Genomic DNA, 19,572 nt, shown 5'->3' with positions numbered 1-19,572 from the left:
ATATGAAGTATTACAAGTGTTATGTATTTTAAGTGTGTATGATAAGAAAATAGTTAAGAACAGTACTAAGTATTTTTATTGAAGTGAAGTGGAGCCAAGTAAGGAGTATCTTCTTAATTTTTTGACATGCACTGGTGTCTCTGAAGTTGGATGTGTGCATCTACAGTCAAAATGTAAGAGAGAAAATCCAAATAGCCTAAATTCATACTAGCAGAGCATTTCCAATAATGCAGTTGTATTATCCTTTAAATTTTATTCCATTCATATATGTATTTTTTATCATTATAACACACCAGGTAGAAGAAATTAAATCAGCTAACATTAAAAACCAAAGTATTGCTTAAAGATCTGATTGTGACAGTTGGAATACCACAGTGAAGTGTTCTAGTACTTCTCTTATTTCTAATTTATGTGAGTGACATCAAAATTCCAATCAGTGGTAATATAACCCCGTTTGCTGACAGTACAAATGTTGATATAACTGATGTAAATCAAGATCTGTAACTAAAGTTGTGGAATATTTAACTTTAAATATTTAAAAAAATAATTACATCCATTTCAGGAAAACTAAGTCACAAAATGAACCGGATCTCAGAATACGAAATAAAGAAGTAAAGAGAGTAGCTGTCACAAAACTCTAGGTGTCCATATAGAAAAAAAGTTAGATTGGAAAGACTGCATCCACTATCTCACTAGCAAGTTAAGTTCTGCTTGCATTGCACTACTAGCAATTTGTAACGTGTCTAGTAAACAGTGTAGCAAAACTGTCTCCTTACATTCACACAGTACACCCTCCAAGCAGCAATTGCAACAGCTCAATATTCAACTTCTGTCATGCCTCTGCATACAAAAAAGTGTAATTAACATAAAAAGGTGTATTGAAAATTTCAAAACCGTCTCAGGTCTGCATTCATAGAATAGAAAAATGTGCAATGATATCTAAATAAAAAGAGTAAACAAGGCTATTGCACAGAAACAAACATTGAAGGTAGGAAATTGTGTAACAAACTTCCAGCACATATAAAACAAATAAAAATATTGTCTACATTTAAAGGAGCAATATTCAAGTATTTAAGGACTAACTGCTATTATAGCATAAATGAATACCTTCAACAACCTAGTAGCAAATAATTGTCTTCATATGTTATGTTGATTTCATATCCCATAGTCAGTGTAAATTGTATTTTCTGCCAAATGTTTGCTATGAACTGAATCAGCATTTTGAACAGAAGCGTTAACAACTGTTTTTTTTTTTTTTTAATTTAAATCTGAACTGAGTATTCCATGAAAAATATCTTTTATGTAATTAATCAAAGTTGTATGTGCAGTTTTAATCCAAGGTTGTGTAGGGTACTGTGAACCCTTGTATTTGTATGATACTTTACATCCTTATATGTGTGTATATGTGTTTGTGTGTGTGTGTGTGTGTGTGTGTGTGTGTGTGTGTGGTTGTATGTATGTGTGTGTGTGTGTGGTTGTATGTATGTGTGTCTGTGTGTGTGTGTGTGTGTGTATTTATTTTTATTTACTATGTATTTTCTGACAAAATCCATGCAATGTAAATTATCTCTGGATGAATAAACTACTACTTCTACCACTACTACTACTACTACTACTACTACTACTACTACTAATTCCCCCCCCCCCCCCCCCACACCACCCATCCACACATGAACCAAGTAACATGGGTCTTGCCATGGGTGGGGTAACTTGGGTGTCTCAGTGATACAGATAGCCAGATTCAACCACAATGGACATATATCTGCTGAGAGGCTAAACAAATGTTGGTTCCTGAAGAGGGGCAGCAGTCTTTTCAGTAGTTCCAGGGGCAACAGCCTGGATGATTGAGTGAACTGGCTTTGTAATGTCAATCAAATCGGCCTTGCTCTGCTGTTACTGCAAAAGTCTGAAAACAAGGGGAAACTACAGATGTAATTTTTCTTGAGGCCATGCAGCTCTACTGTATGGTTAAATGATGGTAGCATCCACTTGAGTAAAATATTCTAGAGGTGAAATAGTCCTGTATTCGGATCTCTGGGTTGGGACCACTCAGATCATCAGGAGGAACAATACTGGCATTCTATGGATCAGAGAGTGGAAGTTCAGCTCCCTTAATTGGGCAGGTAGGTTAAGAAATTTAAAAAGGTAAAGTTAGATACAGAGGGAGTTAGTGAAGTTTGGTGGCAGGAGAAACACGGTTTCTGGTCAGGTGAATAAAGGGTTTTAAATACAAAATCAAATAAATGTAATACAGGGGTGGGTTTAATAGTGAATAAGAAATCAGCAATGAGATTAAGCTACGAACAGAATAGTGAATGCATTATCATGGCCAAGATAGCCTATCCTACCACAATACTACAAGTTTACCTCTGCAGACAATGAAGACAATGAAGAAACGTATGATGTGATAAAATAAATTTTTCAGGTAGTTAAAGGAGACGAAAATTTAATTTTGAGGGGGGACTGGAACTTGACAGTAGGAAAAGGAAAAATTGTAGGTGAATATGGAATCAGGAAAAGGAATGAAATAGGCAGCCACCTGGTAGAATTTTGCACAGAGCATAATTTAATCATCACCAACACTTGGTTTAAGACTCATGAAAGAAGGTTGTACGTGTGGAAGAGACCTGAAGCCACCAGAAGGTTTCAGATTGTTTATGAAGTGGTAAGACAGAGTTTTTGGAACCACATGATAAATTGTAGCACAATTTACAGGGGCGGACGTGTATGCTGACCACAATTTATCAGTTATAAACTGTAGATTAAACCTGAAGAAATTGCAAAAAAAGGTAGTAATTTATCAAGATAGGACCTGGATAACCTGAAAGGACCAGAGGTTGTTGAGAGTTTCAGAGGGAGCATTAGGAAAGATTTTCAAGAGCAGGGGAAAGGAATACAGTAGAAAAAGAATTTCCAGCTTTCAGACATGAAATAGTAAAGGCAGCAGAAGATCAGATATCTAAAAAGGCAAGATCTAGCGAAAATCCTTGGATAACACAAGAGGTATTGAATGTAATTGATGAAAGAGAGGAATAAAAAAATGCAGTAAATAAGTCAAGCAAAAGGGAATAGAAATCTCTAAAGAAGAGACTGACAGGAAGTCCAAATTGGCTAAGCAGGAATGGCTAGAGGACAAATGTAATGATTTAGAAGCTTATATCATCAGGGAAAAGGTAGATGCTACATATAGGAAAATTGAAAGAAATCTTCGGAGAAAATAGAACAATGTATATTAATATCATGAGCTCATATGGAAAACCAGTTTTAAGCAAGGAAGTGGAAGTATTATATAGAAGATTGATACAAGGGAGATAAACTAGAAGGCAATATTATGGAAATGGAAGAGGATGTCGATGAAGATGATATGGAAGCTATGATACTGCACAAAGAATTTGACAGAGCACTCCAAGACCTAACTCAAAACAAGGCACCTCAGGTGGACAACATTGCTTTAGAACTACTGATAGCCTGGGAGAACCAGCCATGAAAAAACGCTTCTATCTGGTGAGCAAGATAAATGAGACAGGCAGAATACCCTCAGACTTCAAGAAGAATGTAATATTTTCAATTCCAAAGAAAGCAGGTGCTGACAGGTGTGAAAATTACCAAACTATCAATTTGCAAAACACATGGTTGCAAAATACTAGCATGAATTCTTTACAGAAGAATAGAAAAACTGGTAGAAGCTGACCTCAGGGAAGATTGGTTTGGTTTCCAGAGAAATGTAGGAACATGCAAGGCAATACTGATCCTACAACGTATGTTAGTAGATAAGTTCAGAAAAGGCAAATCTATGCTTACAGCATTTGTAGACTTAGAGAAAGCTTTTGACAGTATTGATTGGGATACTCTCTTTGCAATTCTAAAGCTAGCAGGGGTAAAATACAGTGAGTGAAAGGCTGTTTACTTATTGTACAGAAAGCAGACAAAAGCTATAAGAGTCAAGGGGCATGAAAGGGAAGCAGAGGATGAGAAGGGAGTGAGACAGCGTCATAATCCATACCCCACGTTATTCAATCTGTACACTGAACAAACAGTAAAGGAAACAATATAAACATTTGGAGTAGTAATTAAAGTTCAGGGAAAAGAAATAAAAACTTTAAGGTTTGCCCATGACACTGCAATTCTGTCAGAGACACCAAAAAACTTGGAAGAGCAGCTGAACAGAATGGACATTGTCTTGAAGGGAGGCTATAAGAAGAACATCAACAAAAGCAAAACAAGGCTAATGAAATGTTGTCAAATTCAATCAGGTGATGCTGAGAGAATCAAATTAGAAAATGAGACACTTAAAGTAGTAAATGAGTTTTGCTCTTTGGGCAGTAAAATGGCTGATGGTGACTGAATTAGAGGGGATATAAAATGTAGACTGGCAATGGCAAGACAAGCATTCCCAAAGAAGAGAAAATTGTTAACACTGAATGAAGATTTAAGTTTTAGGAAGTATTTTCTGAAATTATTTGCCTGGAGTGTAGCCATGTATGGAAGAAAAACATGGACAAAAAATAGTTTAAACAAAAAGAGAATATAAGCTTTCAAAATGTTGTGCTACAGAAGAATGTTGAAGATTAAATGGATGGAACAGGTAAATAATGAGACAGTACCAAAAAGAATTGGGGAGACAAGCATTTTGTGGCACAACTTGACCAAAAGAAGGGATCAGTTGATAGGACACATTTTGAGACATAAAGGGATCTACAGTTAAGTACTTGAAAGTGTGTGTGGCGGGGAGGGGGGTGGGGGTGGGGGAGGGGGGTTAAAAATTGTAGAGGGGGATCAAGAGATGAATGATGAATACCATAAACAGATTCAGAAGGATGCAGGTTGCAGTAGTTATTTGGAGAAGGAGAGTCTCACACAGGACAGAATAGCATGGGGAGCTACATCAAACAAATCTTAGGACTGAAGACTACAACAACACAACACAGCATTTTTAAACTGTGATGCATTTGATTATAGTTTGAAATTTGGTGAAAATAAACATTTTTTGATTTCATAAATGCCATGATACATCAGAGAACCATCTGTTTCCAGTCAAACTGATAACTTATGTCAGGGTCATCACAAATTTTTCTGTGACAATGCTCACATGCATTATGTAATTCATTTGGGAGACTTGTTACTATCGTGTTTTGCCTTTGACTGTAGATGCCATAGACTTATCCATGTGGACATTTGTCTTGTTGCAAACAAGCCCATTTCATGATTCAAGGTATGTGGGATGACTGCAGAATCCTGCACGGGTGAGTGAACAATATATATGTCCATAAAAGTTCTAGAGATATGACAGTGGGTAGGAGGAAACATTTGGACCTTGCAAAGCATTGAATATGGCTTTCCTGAATCTGTTAATTCTGTATTCAACTCTCAGTCATGAACTACTGGTCAGTGCAAGCAGTCCTAATCAATGCAAGAAGTAATATCACAGAACAATATACTGCAGTCTCAACAGGCCATGTTCCTGCCATTTTCATAATGACACATGCTGGTAGATGTTTGTACTTCTTACATGAGGTGTAAAACAATCTTTTCAGAAACAGCCAACTCTCAAATATGATTTCTGAGTGAGAAATCCATTTCATTATCATTTCTTTTATCCACAATGAAAATTGTATTACACTTATGTACAATGTGTGGCTGAACTGTATTGCTAATTATCTGTGTTCCAGGTAAGTGTTACAATTCTGAGGAATTTGAAATTTGTTGTATGCTACCTTCACTGTTTTCATGACCAAAAATTTATCTTATTTTGTAAATTTACAGGTACCACTGACATCCTATTTTCCATATTTTCACTCACTACTTTCCTATGGCATAATATATTGAGCAATGTAGCTAAGATTAAAAAAGTAATTATCCTGAAGAAACATGCTGTAAGAATGTTGTGTAAAGTTGTTAGCTGAACATCTCATAATAGCCATTACAGGACACAGACCTATAGGTCTACATTGTATCATCTGTAGCCAAAGAGAAGTGTGTTTGTGTGTGTGTGTGTGTGTGTGTGTGTGTGTGAGAGAGAGAGAGAGAGAGAGAGAGAGAGAGAGAGAGAGAGAGAGAGAGAGAATAAACACATATAGTGTTGATAATCTGATATTCAATAAGTGTTATATGCTGAAATTTTTACTTTGTGATTTATTCCTCAAAACAATAAACAGAATTTTTGTAGTACACTACATAAACATCTGAACCATTGTGTTGTCATTATGACCATGTCAGATGTACTCCAAATGTTGTTTAGTGAATTGTTTACCAATTAAATTCATTCAGTTTCCCTAACTTTTATATAATAATAAAATGGTTACAAGATATAGATTTTATAAGAGCAAGTCATTGATCAACATTTCTGAATGAAATTTAGTTGACATAACTATTGTCAAGTCAGCTAAGAATATGCCTGACACCTAGCAGGGCTGTTGCCAGCTTTCAGCTGCATTGTGCTAATGGCCTCAGGCAAAACCAATAGCCATCTTCAACAGCATTGATGAATTGCCTTGGAGACATTTACAGAATCATGTTACTAAGGCAGTTGCATGAAGATGCCATGGCCAGCTCGCTGCAGCTGTCAGGGATCTTCTTACATTGACTCAGCTATGTCAAACACGCACATTCAATATGTTTACAATGTGTGTTACTTAAAATTTGATGTTGGAACACATACATAAAAGAAGGCTGTACTTAGGGAAGATTTCGGAGACAGTAGCTCCTACATCAGACAGAAGGGTTGAAGGGGAGGGAAGAGGGGTGAAGGTAAAGGACTGGAGACGTCTATGACAAAGGGTAGATTTCAGCAAAGTCACCCAAAATTGCGGGTCAGGGTAGACTTAACCACATAGGATGAGAAGTAAAGGGTATGTGTGTTCTGCCACCTGAATAGATATTTTATCTATTCAATTAAATTATTTTGTCAAAAATTGATTTCATTGTTAAAATTTGATGTGGACCATTAAGAATTACAGCTCCTGGTATTTTCTGATGCAAGATGCATGTAGTATTTGCTGATGCTAGGTGCTTTTATAGCTTTTTTAAAAACTATATCAAGAATATATCCTGCTCCATTTCTTTGTTTTGCTCTTATTCACACATGTTCTAACTTCCAGGGTTTGCAAAAACAGTGTCAGAGATAGCAGCTGTAAAATTTTCTGAAAGTGGTTTTATATTAGATATAATTGCCACAGTACCATTAGAGCTCTTTGTTAGAGCTGTTTTTTCTGGTAAAAATAAAAGACTGGAAGATATTGTAATGTTAAACAGAGTGATAAAGTTAAAAGAGGTGAGTTGAATTTGTTCTTCCATTTATGAGTTACTGTGATAACAGATGGCAATTAATGTAAAAGAAATGGTTTTACATTCCACAGGTACTTCGGCAGCTAAGCCAGATGGAGGAAAAATTTAATGTAAATGTTACACTGCTGAGATTGTTTAAATATCTTCTCCTTTTATTTTTTGGGTCTCTTTGGTTGGGAGCATGTCTTTATATGATAGCATGTGGAGATGAGTAAGTCCAAAAAAGAAAACAGTTACATTTTACTCACATGCAAATAAGTGAGACCATTGTTAAAAATTAGATGTTTTGATATACTATACATTATTTTATTAATTAATACTGCACTCAGTACTTTTATGGAAGTACTGACTGTAGCTGTGGCAGTAAAAAGAATAAGTGAGGTCATAAACGATTTGTTAGTTAAAATCAAGTCCAGGATGGAATAACAACAACATAGAAAGGATAAATTGCTACTCACCACACAGAGGAGGTGCTGAGTCATCAACAGGTCTATCATGTCTTAGAACTCAGAGATGACAGTGGACATTTGTGTAGGAGCTATGCTCATATGAATGTGTGTGTGTTTTTCACTTCTGATGACTTAGTCTGAAAGCTGAATATTTCTAGCATTATTTTTCATTGTGGCTGCCTGTGACTCAGCAACTCCTCTATATGGTAACAATCTATGATTTCCAAGAAATGTTAGTTAATTGTTTATTCAGCCATAAATGATTTACAAGATGATATCAGACATGTCTCCTTTATTGAAATAAGGAAACAATTGTTTTTTAAATTAACTAATTCATGCATACAGTAATATTATGTTATCAAAATATACATTAACACTGCCATTACTCATCTGTATCACATAACTGGTCAATGCCAACACTACACATGCACACTACATTATGCTACACTCCAATTCTGGCAACAGGACGTTGATGATACTTCTGACATTCTATTGAATTTTCATTGTGTTTCCTTGGCCTGTCTGAGAAAGCTGTCACAAATCTCATTGCTATGAAAGAAATGTTAAGGTCAAGAGAATGGAAAGAGGATAGAATATTCAGTCACAAATCCTGGACATAGAATTTTACAATAATGATTATTGAACCATGGCAGTTTACTGCAGAATGGCAGTTGTTTATAGTTAAATAACTAGCTGAGTAACTGCCATTACTTGAGTATGTATTTATTTCAGTTCCAGCAGTCAGTCTCATTATTCCCCTCTCTCCTTTTCCATCTCCTCCCACACCTCTATCTGTCTATCAGCTACTCTGTTCTCTCTTTGCCCATCTCCTCCTGCTCCTCTCACTGTCTCTTTCCTTTCTATGTCCACCCCCCTGCCCCCTTCCTTCCTGTTCACTTCCTCCCCACAGTTATAAAATTTTGTAGGTACATTCAGCAGCATATGTGGATAATGCTGCTAAATGTATTGAGACTAGAGTTAGTAGCAAAGAAACAGTAAATTTAAACATCATGTTGTCATCCTGATGCAACAGTTTTACTGCATGAACAGCAACTGTGACTCAGCAACTCTTCTATACGGTAACAATCTATGATTTCCAAGAAATGTTAGTTAATTATTTATTCAGCTATAAATGATTTACAAGATGATATCAGACATGTCTCCTTTATTGAAATAAGGAAACAATTGGAGGAGATGGGCAAAGAGAGAACAGAGTAGCTGATAGAAAGATAGAGGTGTGGGAGGAGATGGACAGTCACAGTCAGTCTCATTATTCCCCTCTCTCCTTGTCCATCTCCTCCCACACCTCTATCTTTCTATCAGCTACTCTGTTCTCTCTTTGCCCATCTCCTCCTGCTGCTCTCGCTGTCTCTTTCCTTTCTATGTCCACCCCCCTGCCCCCTTCCTTCCTGTTCACTTCCTTCCCACAGTTATACAATTTTGTAGGTACATTCAGCAGCATATGTGGATAATGCTGCTAAATGTATTGAGACTAGAGTTAGTAGCAAAGAAACAGTAAATTTAAACATCATGTTGTCATCCTGATGCAACAGTTTTACTGCATGAACAGCGAAAATGTAGTAAGTGATAAACTCTTTCCTTTCATAATTTCTATGGGGCTTGAAAGCGAGAAACATTTTTGTACAGGTTTGAAGTTATGTGTAAAATTTGTTGTAAGTCATTAAGTGGTCTCATTCTCAAATATTGGATAATGCACATAGTAGCCAAACACTGAGGTGACCTACTATGATTGTGTTGGACCTTCTTTTGCATAATGCAACAACTTGATGTTGCATGGAGTCAACCAGACATTGGAAGCCCCTCCATAAATGTTGAGCTGTGCTGCCTCTGTAGCTGTCCATAACTGCAAAAGTGTTGCCAGTGCAGGATTTTGTGCATTAAGTAACCTCCCAATTATGTCCTATAAATGTTTGATGGGGTTCGTGTTGGGTTTTCTGAATGGTCAAAGCATTCACTCGGATTGTCCAGATTGCTCTTCCAACTATCCACGAACATACTGTATTTACTTTAATCTAAGCCGCACTCAAATCTAAGCCGCACCTGCAAAATGAGACTCTTATGAACAATCCGCAAAATCAGTGTCATCACTGTTGTTAACTGGCATAGGTGGTTGGAACTAAATACAATAAACACCATTTAAAAACATGGTAACTACTTTATTATTCATAAATTTGAACAAGCATATTAGAACAAGTCACATCAACATTAAAGCCAGAGAGCTTGAGAGATAAACATTGAGAAAGAGGTCCACACCTCAGTCTGCTTACATAGGAAAGTCGTGCTTGTCTAAAAATTGATCCCATTCAACTTCATTATTTCCACTTACATGGGAAAGTCATGCTTGTCCAAAAATTGATCCCATTCAACTTCATTATTTCCAAAATTCAAAGTTATTGCCTTTTTAGTTGCCACAAGTCGAAGACTAAATAGCTTTTTCAAAGAGTAAATATTTTCCCTAATTCACATAATATTCTTCAAATCAGCATTCTTCCTCTGGGCTCAGGCTCTCTTGTTACCGAATTTTATCAGAATATGTTCAGTTGGTTAGTAATAAGAAATTTAAATGACATGCATGAAGTGGGAGTTTTTCTTTTATCTCAGTGTTTATGATGTCATATCCCTTGAACTACATGTTGTACAGTGACATATCTGTGTAGATACATTCAGCAGCATATTTGGATACTGTCAGTGAAATATGTTGCGAATAGAGTTAGCAGCAAAGAAATAATAAAGTGAAACATCATGCATGATGTGGCAATTTTTTTTGCACATCTGTGTTTATGACGTCATATCTCTTGAACCATGTGTCATACAATGATATACAAGGGTAAGTCAAAAAGTAAATGGACTTTTGCAATTTCTCACCATAGGACCTGTTAACAGTTCTAGTATCCAGGGCTGAAGTAGTGTCATCTGCAGCAATTCTATACAATGTGTCACCCTTTTGCCTGTGTTAGCCATTGTATTGTCGAAGACTGTGAAACAGGGCAACTCCATTGTCGGTCTGTACCACAGAGGAAAGGGCAGTGATTTGATTTTCATTTATGAAAGGTGTTAAATCTGTGGAAATTATTCATTGAATGCAAATGCAGTAAGGTGGCAGCTGTTTATCACAAATCATCTATGAATGGATAGAGTGCATCAAAAAGGGAAGAAGTTCTCTATATGATGAGGAAAGATCAGGCAGGCCATTAATGTCAACAACTGAGGACATTTGGGAAATCACTGAGGTTATTGTGAGGGAAACAGATTAATTACAGTGGATGAAATTGTCAATACTTTACGCATCAGTCATGGTTCAGCACATTCCATCTTACACTACAGCTAAATTTTCGGAAATTGTATGCAAGGTGAGTACTGAAACAATTGTCAGTGCAGCATAAGGGGCAAAGGATGGATAGCTCTCATAAACATTTGGCCCATTATCATCAAGTGGGAGATGTACTTTTACAGCAAATCATTATTGTAGATCATGAACAAAAACTGTAAGACTGCGAGCAAGCTTTGGAAGCACCCATCATCACCATAAGTTAAGAAATTTAAATGATAAAACTGTGAACAGTGAGATATATTGTGATATGTTGCTAATTAAACTGAAACCTGCAACCAGATCCAAACATCACAGAAAACATTGAAAAGGTGTCATCCTGCAGCAAGATAATGCTTGGTCACACTCTGTCAAACAGACGGCTGAAAAAATATAGGAGCTTGGATTCAAATCTCTGGAACAGCCACCATACAGTCCATACTTGACTCAGTAATTTCCATATGTTTGTACCATTGAGCTCAGGGGAAGAAGATTTGCAACCAATGCAGATGTCATTGATAAGATAGAAATTGGTTAGAGGTGAAATCAAAAAAATTCTTTTCCAACAGAATCAAAAAGCTTGTAAAACATTGCACAAAATATGTTGAAATGCAGTGAGGTTATGTTTTAGTTTTCTATCATTAGAATAAATATTCTTTTCTCAAAGTCTCTTTGGTTTTTGATTTACCCTCTTATTTTTCTATATTTAGTGGCATATGTAGATACTGGCTGTAAAATAGGTTGTGAATAGAGTTAGCACTAAAGAAGTAATAAATTTAAATGTCATGCACAGTTTTCCGTGCACCTCATTTTTGATGCTATCATATCTCCTTAACTATGTGTGGTACCATGATACAGTATGTGCATTTAGCAGTATATATGGACACTGCCTGAAAAATTTACTGTGAATAGAGTTGGTAGCACAGAAGGAGCAGTTTTTTATTCCTCTCTTTATTTTTGATGTCATATCCCCTGAACTATGATAGGTAGGACCTTCTCCACCCCCGTCACCCCCCACCCGCACAACAATTGTTACTGGACAATAAAGAATGTAAGTACCAAGTTTGGTTGAAATCAGTCTAGTGATTTAGGAAGAAATGTGAAACACCCACATACATATGTCCATTTCTATAATGTGTATGGAAGGTAACTTTTGCCACTTCCTAATCTGTGTTGTCTAAATAACTTTGATTTTGTAATGTAAGTTATTTAGTTATTAATTATCTAATTATTGGGACGTTAGCTATTTAACCACCTGGGGCAATTTCTTGTACAATTTTATTCACTTGTAGAATATGTTGTGTAGTGTTACTTGTTTGTTAACTTCTGGTAAATTCAATAAGTGTAGTCCAAACAAGTCAAACCTAGCTTGAATGAAAGACATTTCTTTCCATGCTGCTCCAACGTAATGCTAGATAGTCGTTGATAGTGATGGTACGACAATCTCTCAGCAATTCATGACCAGATGTTTTCAGTTTCTGAGAGAGCTGAAGAATGTGCTGGGGAACAGTTAGCACACCCTGTATCATGGCAGATCAGGACAACATGTGCACAATGCAGTCTTACCTTTTTTTTACCTTGAAGATAATGTACAACCACCTGCCTTAGCACATGAGAAATGTAACAGCTACAGTCCATAATACCAGCTAGGTGAACTAGAAGTGATGGTGTTGTGTACATAGTTGCATCCCATACCATTAACCAGGTCTTGACGTACGAGACAATAAAGAATACAGTCTGCAAATGTTTGTTCTCCTTGGAGGCTCCACACATGTCCATTGTGAAGCTGTACAAAACTAAAACTCATCTGAAAGTACATGCTGACAGTCTTGTCTCCAGGGTTGTCACTGGGGTGCATCAATGTTGCAGCAAATCTGTCTGCTGGCTGTTGTTCCATGATCTTGAATATGTGCTGCTTGTGAGACAATTACTGATGTTATTCTTTATGTTCATAACAGATTTGTAGATATACTGACATGGTGCAGTGAGAATGTCCAGCTTTCTAAATAGATGTTTATAGAGAGCTCGGTTACCAGTTTTAATTATTATTCTAATGACACTTTTTGTTATGCAGACTGTGTCCTGATATTGTGCATGAAACCTGCAAACAATAGTTCCACAGCTAAAGATGATTGGTTGATTGATTTTGGGGGGAGGGAACCAAACATCAAGGTCACCAGTCCCATCAGATTAGAGAAGAAAGTAGGCTGTGCCCTTTCAAAGGAAACATCCCAGCATTTACCTGAAGTGATTTAGGGAAATCATGGAAAACCTAAATCAGGATGGCCGGAAACAAGTTTGAACTGCCATCCCCCCAAATGCCAATCCAGTGTGGTAAACACTGCACCACCTTACTTGGTGTGAAAGATGAACTGCATACACAAACAGTATGTAGCTATAAATCATTGTCCATTACACACTGATGTGAGGCAGTGAGGGCACAGCATGCTAACGACATTTTCTGTGCTAATGCATTTGCTTGTTCATTCCACTAAAAGTGAGAGTTAATATTAAATCCTAAAAAATTGATGTTTGTTATGCAGTCTATGAAATATTCACCTGAATTTAATGTTACAGATTTTTCCTCTTAAGGTGAAATTCTTGCTGCTTGTTTCCCATATGTTCACTGTAAAATTATTGTATGATGGTCAGTTGTAAACATTCTTTGGCAATTAATTTGCTTTCTCTACTAGTGGTTCTGGTATTTTGTGTGTGATTATGATGTTGCTTTCATCAGCAAAAAATAATTTCTTTCCATGTCTAACATTGTTTGACAGTCAACAACATAAAATAGGTATATTGTAACTCACCACATAACAAAGGTATGAAGTGGCAGACAGGCACATTCAAAATAGACTGTATCAGTTATCAGATTAAGTCATTCATCAGATGTAGACATAATAAAGGCACATTCACAACTATCATACAGGACTACTACTGACCCTGCCTGCATCTGAGTTTGCCATGGGTAGTGATCTTGCCTGGGGCAGGTAGTGAGGTGCAGTTTTCTTGTTTCAGCACTGCTAATTCTGCTTGCACAGTGTCAGTGTTGGTATGTAGTTATGATCTAGTGATAGATTTTGGTGTGGTCTGCACCAGTCAATTTCAAATGCTCATAAATAAATTAATTAATTGACTTAAAAACAGTGAAACCAGTACATGTTACCATTTCTAAAAAAAACTGCTGAACTTTGGTCATAAGTAAACAGAAAATAATTCAGTGTTCAAATGTATTTATAGTTTTATTGTAGTTACCTCTTTTGCACAGAAGTACATGACTACATCCACAGTGGCATTATGTCTGCATCTCCACTAAAGTGCAGTAATTGTTCTGGATTACTTACAATGTAACCAAAATATTCTGTATGCATGTGGCCACCATCATTTGCTACATCATCTTTTTTGGATCTTAAAAGAAAAACACTAATTCAAAAAGAAAATACCTTAATTAAAATGAAAGTAAACAACAGCAGCAGTAATATCTGCCTTTAAAGAGCATTTGCATTAAAACCAGTTGTCTCCACCAGGCAGCGTACAAATGGAATGTTTAATGTAGTATACAAACACACACACACAAACACACACACACACACACACACACACACACACACACACACACACACACACACACACACAGAAAAGCACTTTCGATGAGACTGATTATATGTCTCTGAGACTTCCATTTCACTCTGTTGACTGTAATAAAAAAACTAAGTATGACATCCACCTGAGGGGACCATCCAGCCCATAAACTGACACCTTGCCTAATGCAACTTCTTCAAAATGGTGAAAGAAGAACTCAATCAAATCCTGTTATGTATTCTCTATGAGTGGTGGAAAAGACTGTTGATTTATACTGGGAATCTCTCCTAAGAGCCATCATGTACATTTTATCTGATGTTTTGGCAAATATTTGAAATTTAATTTTTGCAGTTTGTAGGTGGAATCAGCACAAACAAATACTGTGCATCACATCTTTCATGTGGTGCCAAGTGTCAATGGAAAACGTCACTTTGCATCCCTTTATAAACAAAATTATTTTTAAAGTGGAATTTTAATTCCCATTGGATAGATTGGTCCAAAATTAGTCTAGTTCAATATTTGTTTTATTGGTATGTATTAACAGGGATAGTGAAACATGAAGAAAAACTAGTACTCGAGCAGCCAAACACTGCCCTGGTCCACACCGACTGCTATTGCCATGCAGTAGCACTGTTCTGTCTCTGCTAGAGGACTAGTTATTCTATGTATTTTACTGTCTCTGTAAATACATATCAGTAAAACAGATATTGCAGTAAGACTAATTTGGTATTGCGCTATTGATTTGGCAGGTAAATCTAAGCTTTAAAAATAATTTTGCGTGTAACAAGAAACAAACCAACATTTTCCATTGACACAGGGCATTGCCTGGAACACATGATGAGCAGTATTTGATTGGGCTGACTCCACAAATGCATTGTAAAAGTGAAAGTGCAAATATCTGTTAAAAATGAGAGAAAATACATCTGATGGCTCTTAGGAGAGACACCCTATATTTGAAGAGCATGTGACACAGAATCAATTTCAACCACATTTTGAATATACATGACTCATTATGTGTGTAAAAATATTGTAGGGTAATATATTTCTAGTATCTATGAAATTGTGGATGGGGGTGGAGTTGAGAATCTATGACACATAAAAATAGTCAGTACAACTGACATTAGTATTGAACTGATAATTTTTGGGAGTGCTAGGCTCTTAGGTGGCAATTGTGATGATATTTTACGCATAGTGGTAGGGTTGGCAGGATGAGGGGGATGCAAATATACAGTGACATAAGAGCATATATCTGTAATGTCACAATTCTTCACACACGTGTGAGTTACTATATGGAAACAGTTTTTGTAACAGTAAGACATACCTAGAATTGCAATATATTAGGGTGGATGTGAGAAGGCATGAAGTAAGGGCATAACTCCAAAATGCTGGCAACAAATACAACAAATTTGGTAAATAGGTGACTCAGTATTGGTATATAAATACTGCGGGATTCCCCACTACACCTAGCAGTTGTAATATTACCCTCCCACACATCGCTATTAAAGTTCTATGTCTCTGCAAAAAGTTAAGAAAACTTTGAGAGGCATAAGATATACAAAAGAAGAAATTTTTACTTATCTTCATTATCTCATAGTTGGTGACTCCAAGTCTTGTGTCTAGGGTACGTCCTTGAGGCTGTAATTCTTATAACATTGCGGGTTCTTGTTGAACTGAATAACTGATGAAGATTTGCCTTTGTTATTAATATCTTTTTATTTTACCCCATGTTTATATATCACACCAACTTAACAATTCCACTTCAGAACATGAATTCACATTGTTATTGACAAGATTAGAAATTCGTCTACCTGCATCAGAGGCATGTCCGCAACTACTCACATTCTGCAGTATTCACAATATTCCAAAGAGTTTACAAAGCAAAAGAGTTTACAAGCTTTCTTGACAAAAAAAGAATCATCAACAAGATATAACATTATTTTATAAATGAGTCCAGGAATAAATTTAATAATTCACATTATATTGTGCAGTTAATAATGTGAATTTTAAGTATACCAGAAATTTTGTAATTTCAAATATTTTTAAATGAAGTGTAATTTTAACTGTACATACAGAGTACCAACAAATTAATTTCTTTTTACATATTTTAGCCCAAAACATAGCACACCATATAAAAAATCATATGAATTTAATTCAGTTGAACATCCAAGAATGTTCAACTACACAAGAATCGATAGTAGATGTGGTATCGATTATTTCTATTCTATATATATAAAAGATAATGTTAGAGGAGGGTGACCCATTACATAGGGAGAGCAGGAATAAGAAGGTGTAACATGTAAAAATGTTCAGAAATGAGCTGTTGGCATTTATTTCCTACATTTAGTTGACTTGAAACACCTTAAAAATATGATTTGTGGTCTGTCTTATTTTTGTAGTACACTATGTCAATCAGGGTATGAGAATAAGCAACATGGTGAGCCAATAAATATGTCAGAGTGTTTTAGTGCCAGGCCATACCACACACTTTAATACCACAGATACAATTAATGTCCTTTCTGTAGCCTCTTGATAGGAAACAGCAGAAAATCAGATGGGTGACAGCAACATGTCTTGTTCTTGCAATGAGATCCAGTTAGTGATGTTGGTAAGATTCAATGGAAAGTGAAGGAAAGGATTTAGATTAAATACTTGTACAATTATGTGTGAAAATAATCAAATATGTGTGAAAAATACTAAATATTTGTCAAATATATGTGCTACACACAAAGTAATAAGTCTTGGGAAACTTAAGAATGTATCAAAGCTATAGATATTGAGTTTGTGGATTTGTCAGGTCTGTATCCAAGGAAATCAGTTGGCCATGAGATAACTCATTTTGGGCACAATGACAGATAGCTTTCTAAGAACCACGAATATTTTATAATCTGGTGGTCGTTAGATGGATAACCTTATTTATTATCAACTATATGTTTACTATGTGCATTGCTTTTAGATGGAACTGAAGAAACTATCAGCGAAATTGGCATAAAATTTTATGAGTTCCATGAAAAAAACAACTTCACTGAACAACACTAATGAAATAACTGTATTCAATATTTTTAATAAGTAATATTAAGAAATGCTAATTTGAGAGCCTTTAATGTCTTCAGTTGGTATACTACAAGTGATATAGTGGTTACAAATGAATTATACCACCAGTCAGTGTAAAAAGAAGCCGCATTTAGAAATTTAGTGCAAATGGTGGCAAATCAACATCTACATGACTACTCTGCAGTTCACACTCAAGTGCCTGGCAGTGTGTTCTTCAAACAGCCTTCAGACTATTTCCCTACTGTTTCCCACTCTAAAAGTGCATGAAAATGTAAATACTTAAATCTTCCTGCATGGGCTCTGATTTTTGTTGTTTCATTACACTGATCATCACTTTCTGTGTAAATTGGCAAAAAATAAAATATTTTCACATTCAGAAGTTGGTGACTGAAATTTCATGAAACAATCTTGGTGCAATGAAAGTCAACTTTGTTTTGATGATAGCCATTCCAACTTGCTAATTATACAGGGTGAGTCACTCACTATCACCACCAAGAACAATTCTGAAAGTATGATAGGAGCTGAAAAGTTTGTGGGACAAAAGTTGCATAGGACAATGGGGGCTATAATTTGATGTTGGGTTTTTGTTGCTAGGTGGGGTTGCTTCAGAGATAGGAAGGTCAACTTTGTTTTTTTAAGTGGAATACTATAGTTTGCTACTTATTTTCTGACAGTGGCTATTGAGATGAATCCAATGATGTGTAACAGTAAGGTCCTTGAAGGTCAACGAAGGTCACAAAGCTGGCATGAACGTATATTTACAGAGGGTGTTCAAAGTGATGACCATTGGTATCAATGCAGTGCTGCAATCTTCTTATCATGGATTGAATGTATTCCTTATCACATTGGTACTTATTGAAGTACATGCTCTGACAATTCTTTCTTGCATATCTTCAGATGTAGTTGGAATGTCTTTATAAACAATGTCTCTTATGAATCCACACAATAAAAAATCCACAGGCATCAAGTCTGGTGAATGAGCCAGCCATGACACATCTTCTTTGCATCCAATCCAAAGATTTGGGAATTGTCTCTGCAACTCATTTCTAGTCACCAGCGAAAAATGTGTCGGGCACCCATTGGTTCATACCACATTCTGTTACTTGTTACGAAAGATATTTCTTCCAATAGTAGAGCTAATGTTTCTTGCAGGAATGTGGTGTACTTCCTACCACTAAGATTTCCATTGATGAAATAGGATCCTGTAATTCTGTCCTCCAGAATCCCACACCATACATTAACTAACCACAGTTTTTGGTGTGCAACTTTCCGCAGCGAACATGAATTTTCAGTTGCCCAATAATACACGCTATGCAGATTAACATTTCTATGGTTCATGAATGTAGCCTCATCAGTAAATAAAATCAAATTAATAAATGTGTCATCCCTCTGAATCTGAAGTTGAGCCCATTGGCAGAATTCAATGCAATGCATATAATCCATACCAGTTAATTCTTGGTGTAGACTGATATGGTAAGGATGATATTTATGGTGATGCAGAAGATGAACAACAATACTCTGGCTCATGCCAGTTTCCCTTGTGATCTGATGAGAACTAACACAAGGATCTCGAACCACTGTGGCAAGAGTACCAATTTCTGTTTCAACATTAGTAACTTTCCTTTGCCGGATGTTTCTGATGCGTTAAAGATACAGTTCTTCTCAGTTTATCATACACATATTTAAATTTATGATGTGTAGGGTGAGCACATTGAGGATATCTTTCAGCATATAAATCTCTAGCTCTCACTGAATTTCGTTGGCATTCTCCATAAATGAGAAACGTGTCTACTTGTTCTTTGAAGGATTACATCACTCACATTCACTTGATTTGATGATACTAGTCTTAGTGATCTTATTAGTGATGTATTGCAAAAC

At 36.1% G+C, this 19,572-nt stretch overlaps 1 protein-coding gene across 3 annotated transcripts in view; it reads left to right on the top strand.

Moving 5' to 3' along the window:
- Positions 1-7,541, top strand: part of LOC126187879 (uncharacterized) — a 35,861-nt gene extending 28,320 nt beyond the window's left edge. For 2 of the 3 annotated variants that reach the window (XM_049929212.1, XM_049929213.1), the window contains exons 3-5: positions 5,764-5,835; positions 7,098-7,270; positions 7,356-7,541. In XM_049929212.1, the coding sequence (XP_049785169.1) occupies positions 5,764-5,835; positions 7,098-7,270; positions 7,356-7,499 (389 nt within the window). In that variant the 3' untranslated portion in view covers positions 7,500-7,541. The remainder of the gene's footprint in view (positions 1-5,763; positions 5,836-7,097; positions 7,271-7,355) is intronic. The other variant, XM_049929215.1, reaches the window with a different exon arrangement.
- The last annotated feature ends 12,031 nt before the right edge of the window (positions 7,542-19,572 follow it).

The sequence above is a fragment of the Schistocerca cancellata genome, chromosome 5, assembly GCF_023864275.1.
Source record: "Schistocerca cancellata isolate TAMUIC-IGC-003103 chromosome 5, iqSchCanc2.1, whole genome shotgun sequence".
Taxonomy (NCBI): domain Eukaryota; kingdom Metazoa; phylum Arthropoda; class Insecta; order Orthoptera; family Acrididae; genus Schistocerca; species Schistocerca cancellata.
Note: the sequence above shows the minus strand (reverse complement) of the source record. Positions and strands in the feature narration are given on the sequence as shown.